This window comes from Cimex lectularius, unplaced genomic scaffold (genome assembly GCF_000648675.2).
Source record: "Cimex lectularius strain Harlan isolate CLEC.00 unplaced genomic scaffold, Clec_2.1 scaffold282, whole genome shotgun sequence".
NCBI classification, from domain to species: domain Eukaryota; kingdom Metazoa; phylum Arthropoda; class Insecta; order Hemiptera; family Cimicidae; genus Cimex; species Cimex lectularius.
The window spans coordinates 332,184-354,129 of NW_019392887.1; the positions used below are offsets into that span (position 1 = coordinate 332,184).

General features: G+C 35.3%; 1 protein-coding gene across 4 annotated transcripts in view; it reads right to left on the reverse strand.

The window, feature by feature from the left end:
* LOC106670997 (histone-lysine N-methyltransferase SETD1B-like) overlaps positions 1-19,939 on the reverse strand; it is a 100,515-nt gene extending 80,576 nt beyond the window's left edge. For all 4 annotated transcript variants that reach the window (XM_024229072.1, XM_024229070.1, XM_024229071.1 and 1 more), the window contains exon 1: positions 19,660-19,939. In XM_024229072.1, coding sequence (XP_024084840.1) covers positions 19,660-19,862 — 203 coding nt within the window. In that variant the 5' untranslated portion in view covers positions 19,863-19,939. The remainder of the gene's footprint in view (positions 1-19,659) is intronic.
* Between the last annotated feature and the right edge of the window lie 2,007 nt (positions 19,940-21,946).

Consider the following 21,946-nt stretch of genomic DNA (forward strand, 5'->3'; position numbering starts at 1 on the left):
CAAGAAGCAAACAGAGTGTAAGTACGACGTGGAGATAACCTAGATTCCGACCTCCACCAATCGGGGCGGGGAGACGCAAGAATAGCACGTCGGCTCGCTGTTTGCCCGATGGAGGCCATCGGTTCCGACTGATTAGAAATTAGAAATCCACTCAAAATCAACATTTCGACAGACTCTTTTAAACATTTGCCTCTAGCCCGGAACAATTTACAAGGCAAGAAGCATTCGACGAAAAGAAGAAAAGAATGTCTTTTTATGCCTTTTAAAAAGTTTATTGACCTAAAAATAATGAAAAATTATGTAATAAACTAATTTTAGAACACACATTTCTTGTATTGTTATTCATTTTAAATTATGCCCGAATTGAAACCAGGCTGTTTCAATCATATACCATTAAATTTAAACAATAAATGTTTGGAAGTAAAGGGAAATTGGGTAGTATTAAGGATATTTTAGATCACCAGGGGCAAAAAAAAATAAAGATGACCAAATACTTCCCAAAAATTTACAAAAATACATATTTATTATCCAACATATATCACATAAAGTACTTATTTCGCTTAACTGAAATTTAAATATTTAACAAATTGAAGAAAATCACTCACAAGGAAGTCACCGATTTTAACAGCCGAGAAAAAAATGTTTTATGTAAACTTCCAATTAATTAAGGTTTTTAGTTGAGATAAAAAAGTCAGCGTCATGAGCGGGATTCGAACCCACGACCTTCGGCTAGATACGCCGCTGCCCTACCAATCGAGCTATCGTGACTTCGACCCGCTCGGGCACTGACTTCCCATCTCAACCCCACCTTTCGAATTTTCCCTCCTTTTTGCCATTTTTCAAATGTCTATGGTTTTAAGTAAACCTTTCATTTTGCGTGAATTTCGTGGTTATTATAAAATCAGCCGATTTCTTTATTTGTTGGTATTTTTATGTAATCAACGAATCAACCTGTGATTGAGACCTCAATAACTAATCTAACAATTAGTTCCATAAGTGCCAAATATTAGAATTGCCGACTAGACGTGAAATTGTAATCGTTTCTCATGTTTCAATTGTTAAGAGAAAAATGAATGAATAGACATATTTAGGGAGGAAGCAAGTGGGGTTACAATTGAATACGCACAATGGCCATTATTGTACTTTTGGACTGGATTAAAACTGTCAACTTTGAAAGTTCGTCGAGTAAACTACCGAAATATTACGTAAGTAGCCGAAGTTTTTATTTAACACTTTGAAAATACGTAAATATCCAAGAGGACGTGTTCTATTTTTCGTTGTGTGATTAGGAGGATGGAGGAGACACATTTTTCCGAGATTGCCTCATTGAAACGATTCTTATCAGATCAGTTCTTTTCAAAACGATTTGTTCAAAATGAACATACTATTAAAACTATTAAATGGAAATTAAATTCACTAGCTTTTGTGGTCCGCTTGACCAATTAATACCTTTCAATTAATTAAGGTTTTTAGTTGAGTTAAAAAAGTCAGGGGCACGAGCGGGATTCGAACCCACTACCTTCGGCTAGATACGTCGCTGCTCTTACCACTTGAGCTACCGTGACCTCGATCCACTCGGATACTAACGTCCCATCTCAACCTCACCTTTTGAATTTTCCCTCCTTTTTGCCATTTTTCAAATGTCATGTAATCGATTTAATTCTCGGCGACAAATGAAATGGCCACGGAGAGCTTTAGTGAAGGTATACTTCATGTTAACTTATTAAATTCACTAGTTTTCGTGGTCCGCTTGACCAATTATTATCTTTCAATTAATTAAGGTTTTTAGTTGAGATAAAAATTAAACCTGCATTCTGTCTAAAAAATTAACACGTTATGATCGGAACAAAATAATGAAATGATTTTATTACATAGTAAGAAATAAATGATCCTGTTGTATGGGTTCATCCCATTTCACCGTTTCTGCAAGTTGATGCGAAGACAAATCGGCATAAGTGGTCAGAGATTGCCGTAGGTAACAAATTTGAAAAAAAAATATCGTAGAGAAAATATTTTTACGCTTTGGTCTATGTCAATATTATTAAAACTAGCTCCTAAAAATAAACTTCAACAGCTATTAGGAGAAAGTCCGTTTTAATGCCTAAATATCGTCGTCAAACGACATCATAACTTAATTGGTGAAATAGATGCGTCCAATTGCTCTGTTTTTGCGTAATATCCAAAATTTATCTAATCCACCAAATCTGAAAATCAAAACACTTAAAAGTAAAACGTTTTACGTGTTGCTTTAAGGCAATCATTAAATCTTTATGACGAACACCTTTCTAAGTATCCCTGTAAACATTATGGATAAGAGAAAGTAAAGAAGATAAGAAGGACATAGTAACTCAACCGCATAAAATTGGTTAAATAGAATCGTCCAATTTATCTTTTTTTCTGAATGAAACGTAAAACAGCCTACGTACAATTTACCTTCCACTAAGTATCGAAATAAAAATTGTAAAGTTTCGGTCTAAGCCAATCATCAAATCTGGCTTCCAAACATAAACTTGTGTCTAGTTGGTTAAATAAATTCATCAAATATCAATGTTAAATAAATTCAATCAAAATCAAAATCTAATTTTCGAATCAAAAACGCCAACAGCTCATAAGAAGGAAGCCCTTTTTAATGTTTTAAATCCCGTTCAAAAAACCTGTCTAAGCAAATCATTAAAACTAGTTCCTAAATATAAACTGTAAGAAGTCATTAGGACGAAGAGCTTTTTAATTGAACTTAATTATGTCTTAAAATTGGTTAATAGATTCATCCAATTTCAATGTTTTTGCAGGCCAAGAAAAAACAGCACAAGTATCCAAAGTTTATCTTAGGTCCACAATTTTGAAAAACAAAAAATGTACTATACAAATTTTTATGTTTTGCCATAAGGCAATCACCAAATCATTACGATAAACATCTTTCTAAGGAGATTTGAAAAATCCTTATGAAGGACTTGGAAATTAATTGTGCCTTAATTCGTTAAATAAAATCGTCCATTTTCTCTCTTTACGTTAATGCCAAAAAAGAACAGGCTACAATCTCATCATAATCTAATTTCCTTAAATGAATTAAATTCCTAAATAAAAATCTTAGTTAGGACATTTTTACATTTTGGTCTAAACCAATAATCAAATCTAGTATCTAAATAATAACTTTTTTCTACTAACTTCAACAATTCATAAGGAGAAAAACCTTTTTAATGTACTAAATCTTGAAAGCGATGTTGGCAATGGTAAAAAAAGAGATATGATATGTTAAATAGATTACCCAATTTTCGATATTCTTGAATGGAGTTGCAAAGAAGCGAGAGATTCTCTTAGACTCTCAAAATTTAACAAAAATATCACTTTGTAAACAAATTTTTACGTTTTTATATCAGCCTATATTCTGCGTGCCTAGACAGAACAGCACAAGCATTCCAAATTATGTTTGGTCCACTTTAGGTTAGGTTAAACAATTTGGTCTAAGATAATCATCAAATCTTTGTAAAATAATAAAGTTCAACAGCTCATAAAAAGGAAGACCTTTTTAATGGTCTAAATCTCCTTGAAAAACGTTGATGGCAATGGTAAGAAAAGAATATGTGAAGGACGTTAGTTCTTAATTGAGTCTTAAATTGATTCAATAGAATCGTCGAATTTTGCTGTTTCTATATGCTAAGAAAATAATAGTACACGTTCCTAAAAATATTTTAGGTCCACCCATTTTCAAAAAGAAAATAGAGTTAAGAAATGATTACGATCTGATCAAAGCCAATCCGTTAAATATAGTTTCTAAACATAAACATTAACTTTATAAGGAAAATCAACACAAATACTTAAATCTTATATTTAGTGGTCTGAATGGCCAAATTACTACTTTCCAATAATTAATCTTTTTAGTAAGGTCTTGGTCGAAATGAAAAAATTAGTGTCACTTCTGAAGTCACGATAGCTCAAGTGGTTACAGCAGCGGCGTATTGAGCCGAAGGTCGTGGGTTCGAATCCCTCTCACTAACATCACTAACTTTTTCATTATAACCGAGACCTTACTTGAAAAGATTAATTAATTGAAACAAAAACTTAAAGTTTATCCTCGATCCACCAAATTTTGAAAAACAAAAAATCGTAGACATTTTTACGTTTTGCTTTAAATCAGTAATCAAATCTTGATTTAGTATGAGACCTTTCCAATGTCCTAAAATTTTTTGTAAACATTAGCAATGGCAATACAAGACAGTATGAAGGATATTGAATCTTAAATTCATTAAATAGATTCGACCATGTTTTTGTCTATTCTGCGTGGTAACGCCTAGTGAATAAGACGTGACGGACATTGAAATTTAAGTTTTCTTAACTTGGTTAAATAGATCCGGCCAATTTCGCTGTTTCTGCGTGCCAAAAAACTACACGAGTACCTAAAGACAACATTAGTTCTTCCAAATTTGAAAAACAAAATCGTTAAAAATGTTTATGATTTGATCTAAGCCAGTCATCAAATCAACTCTACTCCCAAATGTAAACTTTAACAGCTCATTATGATGAAGAATTTTTTAATGTGCTAAATAACCTTGTAAAGTTGTTGGCAATGACAAGACAAGAATATTGGAAATTAATTGTACTAAATTGTTTAAATTAGAAAAGTTTATACACATAAAACATCCATTATAAGGAAGACCTTTTAAGTCTGATATTTTTAAGATATTTGTTTTTCTCTGTTTATGCAATTGCCAAGAAATAACAGCCTTCTTACCTAGAGATTATCTTAGATCCTATAAATCCTATGAAGCAATCTTGCTTAAAAATTGTTTATACTTTTCATTTATCAAATCTTCAATTCTAATTTATAATTATAAACTCAAACCGACTGTAATGAAAATATTTTTTGAGTGTAACATTCTTAAGATCATGTACTCAAAATTTAATTAAAAATCGTAGATTTTTAAGTGTGCTTTTAAGCCGATTATTCTGTGTGGTGTCTAAATATGAACTTCAACCATCCATTATGAGGAAGATCCTTTAAGACTAATTTTTTTAAGGTACTTCTTGCGTCAAATATCTTACGCCAGAATTTTTGGCAATTGCAGTCAAAAATTTTTTACGATTTGGTCTAAGCCAACAGTCAAACCTAGTTTGTAAAATAGTAAAGTTCACCAGCTTATAAGGGGGAAGACTTTTTAATGTTCTAAATTTCCTTGAAAAACGCTCTTGACAATGAACAAAATATGACGGACATTGGAACGTAATTGTGTCTTAAATTGGTTAAATGGATTCATTTGACTATTTTATCAAAGATAGAACCTGCCGACCGCACAAAGAAATCTTCACGAATATACCCAGAGAATGTTTTGGATACTCAAACTTTAAAAAAAAGTGTGTAGAGATTAGTGACCGTTAATCGATAGTTATTCAGATATCGTGAAACCTACATCACACCCGACCGCATCTCACGATATCTGAATAACTTAAAAAAAAATTGTAGTAAAAATAGTAAAAAATAGTAGTAAAGTTTTTACGTTTAATCCAACTATTAACTCTAGTGTCAATAAATGTAATCTTAAATTATCCGTTATGAGGAAGACAGTTTAAAACTCAAGTTCAATTAGATTTTTTTAAGATTCTTGTAAAAGTCGTTCTTGTGGTTTTTTGCTGTTTCTGCATAGGGTTGCAAAGAAAGAACAACTTACCCAAATATTATCTTAGGTCAAACTAAATTTTAAAAAATCTCCATGAGATTCTTGTAAACGTTGTTGGCCACGGTAAATCAAGAAGATAACATATAAAGGCTGTATGTACTGTTTTCATTTTTTTAAATTTATTTTACAACTGCTCACAAAACACAACAAGGAAAAATTATGTTATTTACAATGAAATATATCCAGTGAAGGTGGACGACGGCCATTATGGTGTCAAGTTAACACCAGCCCCTAAAGTAGCCGAAGTTACAAAATCAAGGTCGCAAGGCTCCCTGCTCTTCGGTCTTCTATGGGGGTTGTGGGGGTTGGAAGGAAGGGTTGAGCTGGACAGGCTGCGAATTAACGGGTTCTCATGCGAGGATAGTTCGGAGTCAAATATTGTAGCGGGACTGGACAAGGTTTGACACGTAGGGTATGTTGAGATTGTAGTGGATGGTATGGTATTGGTATATATTGTACGGTGTTGGTGACGTAGAATGAAGCGTCCACTACTGTGCGAAGGATTTTGGATAGTAGTTATTGGATTTTAAGATTGGAACGCTTCTCTCAGACATCTACACTCAATAGGAACTGAAGGGATACCTAGCCATAGTCAAATAGCGGGAAACCAACTAGCAGACCAAGCTGCCTAAGAGGCCATCGAGAGAGGTTTACCAATAACAACAGTGCCACATGAAGACGTAGTAAGCGTTAGTAAAACAAAACTTTGTTTATCCTGGCAAAAAATGTGGAACAATGTAACGGACAAGCTAAACTAAATAAAAAGTAGTGTTAGTACTTGTAAATCACCAATTAGACAATCTAGATTTGAAGAAACGGTATTAACAAGACTAAGAATTGGCCATACCCGTCTTGCTCATGGTTATTTGATGTCATGAGACCAACCATCCATGTGTCAAAACTGGGAAGAAATTCAAATTATAAAACACTTATTAATAAACTGCCCTAGTTATAATAACAGCAAAAGAGCCTTAAATATATTAAATTCAATAAATCAAATATTAGGAAATCAAAAAGAAAAGGCTATAAAGGAGTGGAAGAACACAGGAGAGCATCAGATACAATGATATGGTACACAGATGGCTCCAAAACAAACAAAGGAACCGGATCAGGCGTTTTCTGTACAAGCCCAAAACATGAGCATTCAAACTCATTAGGGAAGTATACTTCGGTCTTTCAAGCAGAAATACATGCCATCAATGCTTGTGCCCTGGAAAATCTTAAAAGAGGTTACACTGATAAAAAAAATCCTCATAAGATTGATTAGATAGCCAAGCAGCCATTAAAGCATTAGCATGTAAAATAATCACATCAAAATTAGTCAGTGAATGCTTCCAAAATCTCCAAAACCTGGGGAAACACAACAACCTGATGATATCTTGGGTGCTAGGGCACAGGGGAATTTTGGGTAACGAGAAAGCAGAAAGACTGGCCAGTGGAGGATCTGCAAGACCATACATAGGCCCCGAACCTATCCTTGGGATAACAAAAACAAATATAGAATCCTCCATCGCAGAATGGATCCGGGCAAAACAAAAGGAGAAATGGATAAACTCTAGCAGTGCTAGACATAGTAAACGTATGATGAAACAACCCTCACCGAGACTGGCAAAAACACTGCTGCAATTGGAGAGGGCCAAATCAGAGGAATGGTAGGACTACTAACCGGCCACTGGCATCTGAGAAAACATCTACACAACATGGGTATATACAGCGATGATCCCATTTGCAGATTATGTAATGATGAGGAGGAAACAGCCACTCATATCATCTTCGAATGTGACGCAACAGCTCAATGGAGATTTAAGCTAACATATGGAAAAAACTTAGGGAATCAAATTGCAGCAGCAACAATCAATGACCTGAAACCTCTAAGAAGAAGGATTGAGTCTATTGACTGAACTAAGGAACTAGGAAGGTACAATAAGCCGGAAGGCTGCAACGCCTGGGGAGTACAAACCCCGCTTCCTAGTATCTTTTTCTACCATATCATACCATATCATCTATCAAGGCGTACATGACCCTAGTGGTTGATCGCCGATAAATAAAAAATAAAATAAAAAGATGAGGTTGTAGTAATTCGTTTTAGTTGTGTGTGTGGATTCCATATAAGTCTTTTGCCTAAGTAGACTCCAAAACACTTTTGCGACTTAAATTAGTTAACCAGACTTGCACATTTTCGCTTTTCTGGCGAGGTGGTCAAAAAAATAAAACCAGATTATCTTAGACCTTCAAAATAAAAAATCGTTGTTAACAAATGTGCATGTTTTTATGCAAGATTATTAATCCATTAAGACGAAACCATTTGTAAAAGTTATAAGCAATGGCAAGTAAAGGATATATAAAGAAAATTTGAATTTAAATGCGAGTTAAATAGCACAGGAAGACATAATCTGAATATAGAGGAATTAACTTTTACCCAGTCCAAAGGTTATAAGTTTTCCAGCTAAAAGACGTCCAACCTGGCTATCAAGTTATCTTTCTGAACAAATATATATCTTGCAAATCCGGCCAGCCTGGTGAATAATTTTATATAACAGCGTGGGCTTATCAATTTCGTAACTAGGGCTTATTACGTAGAGTGCTGTTTCAATTTATTTCTCAGATCAGAACGCTGCCCGTCTAGAAGTGACATAAGCAACTTCACGGTTGTATTATTTTAATAATATTATTATCATTTATTGTTTGTTAAATGAAGTCCATTAAAGCGTTTCTATTAACAAAATTTTTACTTAGGGTTATTCTTCACAGAAATATTATTTATAATATAATCACAGATTTGCTGGAAATATACAGAGAATGGTTTATCAACTGAGATGATTAAGAAGGCCAAAAATAAACCAGATAAGGCCTAAAACAAAATATTTGTAAAGTTTTGGCCACACGACCACCGACTCCAGAGCTATTTAGAGTTGATTATTTAGTCTAGGTCTTGTCAGAATAACACTGTCAGTTTTTTCTGTACTGCCTTACAATGTCATGCTTTATTATCATTTATTAACCCTGATGTCGTAACAAGGAAATTTAAATAGTGATGATCCTGTCCGTTACAAATTTACGGGTGTAACTTTCTATCTTAACTCCTGAGCTATTTAGGGTTGATTATTTAGTTTAGGTATTGTCAGAATAACTTTTGTTAGTTTTCCTGTACTGCCTTACAATGTCATGTTTTATTATCATTTATTAACCCTGATGACGTAACGAGGAAATTTAAGTAGTGATGATCCTGTCTGTTACTGATTTACGGGTGCAACTTTCTATCTTTACTCCAGAGCTATGTAGGGATGATTATTTAGTCTAGGTATTCTCAGAATAACATTTGTTAGTTTTTCCTGTACTGCCTTACAACGTCATGTTTTATTATCATTTATTAACCCTGATGTCGTAACAAGGAAATTTAAATAGTGATGATCCTGTCTATTGCAGATTTACGGGTGCAACTTTCTACCTTTATAAAATGCCATCAGGTGGTACGGACATTGTACGAAGTGGCATTAAATGGATGTTTTTTTAACGTGAAAAGGCCATAATTTCGCACATGAGCCATTCATCCTCCAGCAACGTCCACCCAGAAAGGATCCACCCAGGCTATCGATCCGTTCCTCGAGGGCCGGAACATCCAAGAGACCATTTACTGGCTTACCGACGATGGTGAAACATTTCGAATGGCATTCAAGAGGGAGAGATAGCCATGATCAATGAAAAACCCTTTGTTCATCGTTGTCCAAATAAAAGGCATACAATGAATGACGTAATTATACAGAACGAATATTAAACCATCCAAAACAAATCATCCTATATACATATCGGCCACTTTCAAGTTTAAATAAATAAACAATTTAGCAACAATAAAAAATATTTTGCATAGATAAAATAACACAGAATTCACTGCTATTCCTGTGTCGTTTATGTCTATTTAAATATTTAAGCAATAAACAAAACAAAGATTAAACCAATTGCTTAGGTGAACGAATAAAATAGGATTTCGATTTATTATAGTTTGTAGTTTAGTTTCTTTCGATTATTTTGGTCCGCCTAACCCGCTGTTTTGGTCTGTCGGATGCGTTTCGGCTTTACGTCATGTTCAGTGGTGGCTTTGTGGTACAACATATCTGTTAAGTGAAAGGCCTAGATTAGCCCTAGGCTACGTAACCATCATTTTCTAAACCTAATAATAATTCTTGATTGAATCACACATCGCAAATTAAATAAATGAATGTAAAAAAATCTACTAGTTCAACAAAGCAAAACCCCTTATAAAAAGCCTATAACCTTGACCGATCGCTAAAATCACTAGAACTATATTTATCAAAAGAAAACAATCGATGGATTTTCGCTCAAATTAATAGTAAAGCTATCCAGAATTTAGAAAACTTTAAGAATGGCATGGATTTCTTATACAATAATTTTAGAATAAAAAATATAACTAGATAAAAAGAATATGCAAATGAAAAAAGATACTGGCAAAAGAAATAGTGAAAATAGAAAAGATGCATGACGGCCAATCATACTTGCCTGCCTTTGGTTGGTTTGGTTTAGTTCCTCACATTCTGTTGAAGATATGAAAAGCTGAAACGCGATTAACATTTACCACAACTTGATCTTTGTCGATAATTTCGTTTTACCTATCATCGTGGATGTCTTTTAATCATTTCACTATCTTCAGTGATTGGTTTGAGCCGTTGACACAGCATATGACCCAAATCAACAACAGATCTCTCCGTGTCGGCACTCTGATATTCCGTAGATCATAAAGGTTATAAGCATGGTGGGCATAGATACAAACCAACTGAAGACAGTGAAACGGCTAAATTATGAAACGAGACTGAAAGACCAAAACGTAATCATTGCCGATTATTTTAACCTCGCTGTGATTGGCTTTTAGCATTTCGCCATCTTCATCAAGGCGGGTTTGGGGCGTTGCCTCACCCGGCGTATAACCCTAATAACTACTGAAAATAACAGAAATAAGTTTAAAAAACTGAACTGTATTTGTATAGAACAAAACATCGAATTTAGGCAGAACCAAAGAGTCCGCGCAGACCTCAAAAAGAAATTTCACAATAAAAATTGTTCCGCCAAACTTCTTTATCCTCTGCTGCTGTTTACTAACAAATACTTCAAAAGACTGTTAACCCGAACAAAACAGACTTTCCTAGTTCATCGCGGTAAGCAGTAACATGAAACCCAACACCTGACAAACAGCGAGTTCAAGCAGACCTGAATTAGAATTAGAATTACGAGACCTCCTAGGAGGCCTCTGGCCTCTTCCTGATGGATCAGGAGGAGTCCACCCAACTTGGTGCCCAACCTCGGAGAGCTCTGATCGGGCGCCATCGATTTCTTCGGTCGTTTCAGCGCCCTTACGTTCCCTAAAACTAGTCATTCTCACACTCACTCATACAATAAATACATACATACTCCTATATGTCACCTAGGACCTAATCAAACATGCATACCCTCTGTCTAAAATACGGGTCGGAGGGTACTCATTATTCTGCCCGACCCGGCTGCGGAGCAGCGGTGGAGCCTTGAGATGATAAGCTGCACCGCCGCCCAGCATACCCCTACTCGACCATAAACTTAACCTAAACTTGAACCTATAAAATAAAAACCCCACTATGTACAACCCATTATCCCAATATTCTCAAAAACCTAAAATGTTTTTCTTTAAACTCGCTGCCATGCTCGAGCATTCTACTATAATCCGATGGTATTCCATTTCGGTCCCTATACAGTGCCAAGCTGCGACAGCCCTCCAACACGTACGACACCGCGAGTCTGTTATCCTAGCATACTGGGCACCTCGGTCGACTAACACGACCAACAGGTACCCACGAGTCGCACGTGTGTGACTGATCCGCAGGGTCAGGACAACGCTTTCCCTTCGGGATATGCCCTCAGGGCTCCACCGGTTGACCGTCGGCTTGACGGACAGCAGCCCTTCAGTCGAGCCGGCCCAATGACGCTTCCGCTTTTCTAATATCATATTTTTGACTATTCTCTTAGCGTCGTCAGACCGAATCGGGGTGGTCTCAACGGTGGTTAGGGACGAGAGTACCAGCCTTCGCGGCCAGGTCCGCTCTCTCGTGTTCCCCTCTAGTCTGATGTGCCCTGGAATCCAGATCCAACACCTGACAAACAGCGAGTACAAGCGGACCAGAAACGTTCCGTCTGGATCATACTTCTCACAATTCGTGTAGCTAGAAAACAGTCTGTAAAATGTAATGTATATATTTTTTTCGACTATATTTATGTAATACAGACTGTCCTTTTTTTTAACATATATATAATTCAGTTCCTAATGTAAAACGAGAAGAAAAACTATAGGTTAAACGATTTTAAACTGTATTTTATCTATGTTGTGTTTTATGAAAGTTAATATGATGGGTTGATTGATAAAAATTGCCAACTACTTTATGAACTATTTAATTAAGTTGGTTTAATAAATATAAACATACCTACGCACATAATGTGATATGTACTATTTTTTTTAAATAAAGGGAGTATTTAATTAAAAATTCAAATATGTATTACTAAGTTCAAAGAGGTTAAAAACAACAAATACCTAGGGGTAACGTTCTCCCCCTAACAAACACTCGGTAAATCACCAAGAAGTGCTTGCTAAGCCTAAATTAGGGATAAACACGATTGTTCCTTGTTTGAAATAAGTCAGCTGTTTGCAGAACTGAAAATGTACAATTCAGTTGAAAGTTTATTTTCGTTATATAGACGGTGTTGATCTGCTGCTTTATTATCTTCGAATTAGGACCTTGATATCTATACTTTAAAAGTTGCACGGAAAATTGCAACCTGAATGACCTGAACATGCCTGATAATCCATCAGATTGATCAAATAATTAGTAAAGGATAAAACTATTCTGGTTTGTAGACGAATAAAGACAAATTGCATGAAATGTCCTATCTTATCATAAAAACAGATTTCGTAAGAAATATTCTTCGTTGTAATCATTAAGTCGTGGTTTTAATAATCGTTCGCATAGCAGGATGAGCCATGACAGTCATATGTAAATAATGAAGGTTAGAGGAGAAATGATCAATGATTTGAACTCAAGCTCGTATGATGAATCACCAGAATAATGTAGTGTAAGGAATGTCTATGCGCAAGACTTGCATTGATGATGATGTGCGCGGTGCCGAGGTTTCAACTGATGATGAAATACTTTGTTAGATTTTCTAATTAACACTAATTAATAACAATATAAAATTTATAAATGACTCTGTATTGTACATTGAAACGTATGCCATGTCCATATTTGATTGACTAAAATAAAATGGCAAAAATATGTGAGAAATATGAAAAATATGGTAATTTAAGCTAAATGTTTTTATGTTCTTCTTAAGATTTGTCTTTAAAACTGGACTTGGTGGAGCTATTGAGCCGAACAAAGTGGCCCTGGAGCTATCCCATGTGTTTTTTACGGCCGTGGCCGGATGGTACATTAAACTTTGTAATAGCGGAAAGAGAATTACGGAATGGGATCGAGACAGGAGAAATTTGGGAACGAAATAAACCCATTGCAAACCTTTTTGGCAATTGTTGTAATCTTGCGAAACTTTACGACACATAATTTACCATTTGTTTGATAATAAAACATTGACACGGTTGAAAATTTGGAAAATTACGAAGTTATAACAGTTCCGCCAGTATTCAGAACTGTTGGCATACAAAAACAATTAGCGGTCAGAACTAGTAAAGATACTTAAGAAGTTGAGTTTATTGATTATTTAAACGAAAGATGTTCACCAGTGAATTAAGTCATATGAGCGAGAAAAAAAAAGATATTGCATACCTGGCCATTCCTCAGCGAGAACAAGCCGTGCAATATCCTACTATTTATGTAAATTGGTCGAAACTTCCTGTTGTCGATTGCTCGGGTATGGTAATAGGTCAACGACCGACCTAAACAATTTTCTAACCAAAAAAAAACCTAAATTAAAAAAATACTATAGAACACTTGTCTAATTGGGAATTTTTTTCTTAAAGTCTGCGAAGTGATAAAAAATCGGTCCAGGTCTGCTTATCCTCAGTTTGGACATAGCCTAGACCAGCTTATATCCGGACCGACTGCCATATGAAAAGCCGATACGCGACTGACAGGACACAACTTGATTATTGCCGATCATTTTGTTGTGCTTATCCTCGTTGTGGTTGTGTTTTATGCATTTCGTCATCTTCAGTGTGGGTTTGGGCCGTTGCCACAGGTTGCCGTTATATGCCTGATCAACCGGAAGATAGCAGGGATGAGTAGAAGAAACGGAAGACATGTTTGTACAGAATAAAACACGTCATTCAAACTGCATGATAATCAATTGTTAAGGTTATAAGGCGAGTGGGGAACAGATACAAACTCACCACTGAAGACGGCGAGAAGCTAAAAGTTATGATTCAAAAGTTCAAACGCGACTGACATACCCGATTTTGTAAACATTTAACAACACACATGTGTATTGGGTAGTTCTAAAAGCTTAACTATCTCTGCCATTTTTTTTGATAATGTCCATCCTAATTTTGGGGAACTCTATAATAAGTTTATGGGTAAAAAATAAATTGTCTTTTTCATAATAGGCGTTTATTTGGTCAGAGTTTCGGTTACATTCCAAATAGCCTATTCTTGAGAGACTATGCGCCACGTCCATAGTCGTCCAGATATCCATTTTTAAAATTACAACTAATTAATAAAACGTCAATCCACTTTATTTAACAAGTTTGAAAATTAAAGCAGTTCTAAGTATTACTATTACATTTTGGTATATTCTTCACTATTAGTTATCATCAAATTAATGTGATTACCTGTATATAATAGGATATAATTCACTAATTCATGGTCCGCTTTTTAATTCATATAAAAAAGTCAGTGTAACGAACGGGATTCGAACCTACGACCTTCGGGTAGATACGCTGCTGATCTACCACTTGAGCTGTCGTGACTTCGATCCACTCGGACACTAACTTCCCACCTCAACCCCACCTTTTGAATTTTCTCTCCTTTTTGCCATTTTTCAAATGCCATGCAATCTATTTGATTCTCGGCGACAAATGAAATGGCCACGGAGAGCTTTAGTGAAGATATACTTCATTTAACTTATTAAATTCACTAGTTTTCGTGGTCTGATTGACCAATCAATTAAGGGTTTTAGTTGAGATAAAAAATGACAAAAAAAGGAGAAAAAATTCAAAAGGTGGGGTTGAGATGGGAAGTTAGTGTCCGAATGGATCGAAGTCACGATAGCTCAAGTGGTAGAGCAGCGGCGTATCTAGCCGAAGGTCGTGGGTTCGAATCCCGCTCGTGACACTGAATTTTTTATCTCAACTAAAATCCTTAATTAATTGAAAAATGGGATATAACTTGAACCACTTTTGTTATTTAGTCACTAAAGATGGTCTGTAATAGTCCGAAACGCGTCTGACGAAATAAACGCCTATTGTGGAAAAGACAATTTATTTCTTACCGTGTGTGATGATTAGTGACCGTTAATCGATATTTATTTAGAAATCGTGAGATGCGGTCTGGTGTGATGTAGGTTTCAGAAAAACATTTTCTTTATCGTGCCAACGTTTCGATCTTTATTGAGATCATCTTCAGAGCCTGGGATTTACAAAAAAAATTTGTAAATCCCAGGCTCTGAAGATGATCTCAATAAAGATCGAAACGTTGGCACGATAAAAAAAATGTTTTTCTGAAACTTACATCACACCAGACTGCATCTCACGATTTCTAAATAAAAATTATTTCTTACCAATCAACTTATCTCTGCTGTTGTTAGCTACATACATAATTATAACTGCATACATTTTAGAAACAATAAGATGAGAGTAATATCACAAATACAAATAGTTAAGAAGAAAGAAAATACCAGTCCACAAAATAACAGGAAAACATAAATGAAACCACTAACTCGGCAAAGCATTGCACAACAACAGAATATACAATAAAAATTGAAAATAATGAAATTTAAACCAATATTAGAACATTCATTAATTAATGTTAATAATTTAGTTTGTTCAAAATCCTTTCATTTTCAGTTTCATTGTGAATTTTTGATTAAACTTATTCCTATTTCAAATAATTATCAATTAATACAGGTCTGGTTTATAATCGCAATACGAATACAAGAAATAATGTTTAATTTTAATGGGGTCGAATCGGTTGAACGTCAAGTGGACAACATAAACACCTCACCGTTTCCCAAAATAATTTATATTGAATTATTATATTATATTGAAGTACCGATTGATCATGGGGGCCAAAATAGACGTGATTTCCAGAAAACGAGAAAACAACGTGTTACCCTTACGTAGAGCACGATTTTACAAAATCTTGGCAGGTTTTGTAGTATTTTTGTTAAGGGTTATTTCTTATTGTTGAATAGACTCCCAACTAATAAAATAATTACATCTATAAATAGCATCATTAAAATTAGATTCTACATAAAAAAATTCATTTATTATACTGGCAATGATTCAACAGCTATAATAATTGCACAGTCAATATATTTAATAAATACTCACTTTGTTGATTTTGACCTTTAGCAAATGCATAATTATAAATAATTAGTACCGATACTAAATATAATTGCTTCAAATTATACATGAAATATAAAGAAATGGAGGATTTTATTTCTTTAAGGTTTAGATATTGGACCATAAATTAGACAATTATTTAGAAAAGAAAAATGCAAATAGGAATTACTCAACATAATCGTACTTGTCTGCGGATGGTGGGTTTAGTATAGTACCTCACCCTGCTTATACCCTGATCAGCTGTTGAAGATTTTAAATGCCGAAACTGGCAGACCAAAACTTGACCGCTGTCGATAATGCTTGCGCTTGTTTTTTAGGTACTTTGACATCTTCAGTGGTTCGGGACGTTGCTTCACCCTTTTTATAATCCTGATCAACCACTGAACATGGCGGAGTGTCGAATCGAGTTTGTACAGACAAAACATGCTGCTTTATTCTGTCACGCTTTTCGGTATTCCATGATACTCAAGGTTCATCAGGGTAATAAGAAGGGGGGGTTACAGGTACAAACCACGAACTGAAGGGCCAAAATTACGATTTTTATAGTTTTTGATCATCCTGGTCTGTCTATCTTCAGCAGTGGGCTAGATTCTATGCCTATTTATAACCCTGATTGATTGTTCACATTGTCTATTACTTTCGCTAGGAAAAGCAATGATACATCTACTTTTTTATTAAAGTATGTACAGGATAAACTCCAGACGTTTTAATCGCTTGATCAGGTTATGACTGAACTGAATTATGGAAGATAGCAACATGCCTAAACGCATCACTGACAACAGCAGATTGATTTACACATACCAGAATGATCTGTTGTATGCTCTCCGTGATCATTTTTTAAGAAAAGAATCCTTGTAAACGTATTAACTTATTCTTGAAGAGTTAGTGTGTATATATGACCTACAATTATTTTACTATTGACCTAAGTACTTTGGTCGTTTCCAATTTTTCTGGTCCTCCAGTCCTGGAAATATTAATCTTGTAAGACGCGTTTCGGCATTAAACTATTTTAAGTGATTGATCAATGGAATAAGCAGGGTGAGCCATTGATCAAAAAACCACTAAAAGTGGCAAGATGCTCAAAAACTGGTGAATACCGAGAAGGTGATAGTCCAAAACATCATGGATAGAACTATTTTGTTCTCCAAAAACACGTTTCGTTTGTTCTAGTCAATCCTGTTATCTTCAATGGTTGATCAGGGTTATAAGTAGGGTGAGGCAACGGCCCACACTCATTACTGAAAATAGGAAAATGCTTAAACGACAGCGTAAACAGGCACTCCAAGATGACCGGCTATGATCAAGTCTGTCAGGCTTTTCGCCATCTTCAGAAGTCGGTCAGGGAAATAAGCAGGGTGATGGGCATGAATAGCAATAAAGACTCAGGAAATTAAGCATTATTTACGTACTAATATCCAAATTTGATCATATTGGCTACTACCCTTCACTTCTTGTCATGTTTGTTCGTGTCCTTCTCAAAAAAATATGACGAATATCTGGACAATTTTTCAACTTGCAGACTCTGTGGCCGGCTTTTGTTCTTAAGAATGCCGAAGCTGTTATCAACTTTTGAAAGAAATTCAATACACCCCGGGAACCCCTCATTGTACAAAGTTTTCTCTAGGTAACCACTACAACGACTAAGCAAAAAGTTCCTATTAGATGGAGTTTTTTGTTTCAGAATGAACTAAAATTCACTATTGAAAACTTTCTAATCGAAAGTATTGATTAGAGGCAAGCGAGATCGGTCAAATTAAGGGTCCGTTTTACCCTTCGCACCCTACCCAAACGGGTTCCCATATTGAACAGTGGCCGGTGACGTCAGCTCGGAATCGGAGATTTCAACGTTATCAACAATTCTTCACCGTGAAGACCCAACACGTCCGTTCAACTTATTTTGTTACTTTATGGAAGCTTACACAGCTCAAAAACGAACCCCTGGTCAGCGAAGATAAGACTGCAGGATAACGTGATTCATGCTGTGGTCAAGGATCCGTAATGGAACGTTTCTTGACCACAGTTCCGTACTTCTTGAATTTGGATAAGTAATTTTTTTCATACACAATGCAACTGCATATGACAATGTTGCAACATATTAGATCAAACAGTAGAACTGATAACGAATGAGATAAGAAAATAAAATATTCATTTTTTTTCATACTGCTTCTTATAAAATTGAGCTGTTTAAGGTTAACCTACTGAAAAACCATTGTACACCAAAGTTTAAGAATTATTAACCAGCTTCATCTATATTTATGTAAATTTTCTGTAACCTAAGAAATTAAAAATACAACTTGTTTTTTGATCTATCACTTTTATTTAAAAACTTTTATTAATACAAGTTTCCTTTCTTCGACTTTTTTCGTCTACCTTTTTAAATATTCAGCGTTATTTTTGTTTATATTTTCCAACTTAATATCTCGCTTTGAAATATTCATTTTTGAGGTATTCAATAATATACAATATACTCAAATAGTTTTTTGGTTTTCTTTCCATGACAAATGAAAAGAAAAAAAAAACAATTTGACTACATTCCACATTATCAAATAAATAGAAGATATAATATCAAATGTTATAGAATATAGAATTTTCTAAAAATATAATACTTTTGTTAAATGGATTTCATATAATAATGTATTTTAAATACTTTAGACATAATCAGATTGTTTAGAAATAAAAAATATAAATAGACCAAGTCGAAATAAAAGCATATCAATTGTTAAACGTGTGGGTTGGTCACAATTTCAATGAGCCGAAATATCTTTGGGTCGTTAAGATAATCAAATAATTGAGGTCATAAAAATATTTCTGTGCCAATCTTATTGTTTATTTGTTCCTATTTCCTGGAAATTGAAAATCTTACCGATCCAAAATGGGAAAACTTTAAGGCAGGAATCAAGCAGGATGAGGAAACAATAATTATAGCAATTCTGCAACCTGGAGGCAAAAATGGATTAAATTTAGTCAAAATGAGATAAGCGCGTATTCCAGAGTCTTCAGGCTTGACAGACTGTGCATAATTTAAGTTATAAGAGAGGAGAAGGACAAAAATTAAAGTTGTACCAAAGGTGAAAACTTTAAAAATGGTAATTCTGAAAATTTGTGGTTTCGAATATATCCACTTTTGCCCCGAGGGTGCAGAATATTGGAAGGCTCATATAATAACTAATAGGACGGAATAAATTTATAGTGTGAAGCGCATTTTCTGGCTTATAGACAACTTTACATTTAGCACTTTTATCAGAGAGAATGAAATCTGTAGACATAACAAGTGCTAAAAAAATCGATATTCTAGATGTGCCATGCCACACGCTAGACACTAATTTTGATTGAGTGTTGTTCCATTGAGCACGGTGGAAGTTGGGGGGATTTAAACGAACCGACAGTTCTTGCGGTTGTGAAAGAGAGGAAGACTATCCCTGAGGAAGACGGGATGATTACCTGAGGCCGAGGGGATCGCACTGACGAGACTTGGTAGGGATGAGCCCAAGGGCGAGGAGGACCCTGAAGGCGTGGTGGAACCTCTTCTTCTGCTTAGGCTTCCGGTTCTTTTTGGGTCGCGGCAACGGCGGCAGTAGGTCCGGGTCAACCCAGGGCCCAAATCCGCGGGGTTTAGCCCTTGACTGCCTCCCCGGCATTCTCATCCCGGGATGTACATCGCCGAATGGAGCACGTGCACCAGACGTACGTGCGATGTAGAAGTGACTGAAGGGGAAGGCTGCAGTTCTGCAACGTCCCCTCACTCCGAACTTACTCCCTCCCTGCCTCTCCCCGAACCCCTCTCCCAACGGAACTTCTCCCTCCACGGGCATGCGTCACTCTTCCACAACCCCTCCGAGACCCCTCACAGCCGGGGATTTAACTCTTCTACCTGATTACGACCTTATTCATCCCAAATCGGCTTCACACGTGTCGTATCTTCAACATTGCCGAATCCCGATTGAATAGCTCGCTTGGATTTGGAAATACACCGCCTGGTGGTCGCCCAGTTTCGCTTTGTGGCCCTAGAAATTCGTTTTCAGACCAGGACAAAGGCAGAAACCCTCATCTAAATTTCTTGCATGACGAACTGGATGAATTTAGACGAAAAGGCTCTCTCAATTAAAATCCCACATTAAAAAAACAAAAAACAATATTATTGGCTCAAAACTTTTTTAGCAATATTATCGATGTGTGGTATTTAGGGACCGTTAATTAATGATTATTTAGAAATCGTAGGATGCGACCTCTGGTGTGATGTAGATTTAGAAAAACATTTTCTTCATCGTGCCAACGTTTCGATCTTTAATTCGTAGAAATCGTGAGATTTCAAAATCCAACATATATAAACACAAAACAGCAATATTTCACAACACGACACGCAAGAATGGCACAATTACACAGAAGACAAACACTTTGAGTGAGTAGAAATACTTTGTTTAAATATAAAAAAATATATTTTGCATTGTATAAATTCACTTTTTTCCACATCCTACATGTATTTGTTAAATGTAAACAATGTTTGTAAATCCCAGGCCCTGAAGATGATCTCCATAAAGATCGAAACGTTGGCACAATAAAGAAAATGGTTTTCTGAAACCTACATCACACCAGACCGCATCTCACGATTTCTGAATAATTATCGATTAACGGACACTAACCACCACGTTTCGATCTTTACTGAGATCATCTTCAGGGCCTAGGATTTATCAACATTGGTTAAATTATACAAATCCATGTAAGATTTGAAAATGAAGTTATACAATGATGTACACATTATAGAAATTTTATGTTTAATCAAATTATTTGTACTTACTCAAAGTGTGTGTTTTCTGTGTAAATGTCATTGTTGTTAATCGAAAGGTTGTAGGTTGTGATAGGTAGTTGGTGTCCGAGTGGATCGAAGTCACGATAGCTCAAGTGGTTAGAGCAGCTGCGTATTTAGCCGAAGGTCGTGGGTTCGAATCCCGCTCGTGACACTAACTTTTTCATTTCAACCAAAATCTTACATAAAAAGATTAAGTAATTGAAAGAAGTAATTTGGTCAATAGTTCACTAAATATTAAGTGTTAATGAGATATTATATAGAGATAAAAACGAAACACGACAATGACACATCTATACAGAAAAATCTTTGAGTGAGTACAAATAATTTGATTAAACCTAAAATGTCTATAATGAGCACATCATTGTATAAATTGATTTTCACATCATACATGTATTTGTATAATTTAAATAATGTTAAAAAATCCCAGGCCCTGAAGATGAGCTCAATAAAGATCGAAACGTTGGCACGATAAAGAAAATGTTTTTCTAAATCTCTATCACACCAGACGGTATATCAAGAATGTTTTTCTAAACCTCCATCATACCGGATCCCATCTCACGATCTCTAACTAATCAATATTACCAATATTAAACGTGCAAATGTTCAAAACACCGTTGGGTGATATTGTTTACTAACATTCCTAGCCTGCAAGGTACTGTTTAATGATTCAGATTTATTTAACTTCTTAAAACTATAACGTTCTAAAAATATTTAATTGAAATTGATGTTGGTTGCCTTAGACCAGAATGGTTTAATATTATTGAGCAAAGTAAAAGTAAAATTACCAAACCACTCAATAAACTATCCAATGGGCTGTCCTCCTAACTTGCTCTTTAAGCAAACCCAAGTTTTATATCGGCTTATGGTTTCTGACCATTTACCCACCTTCTTTTCAAGTTTGAATCGCTCAATAAGCCAAAT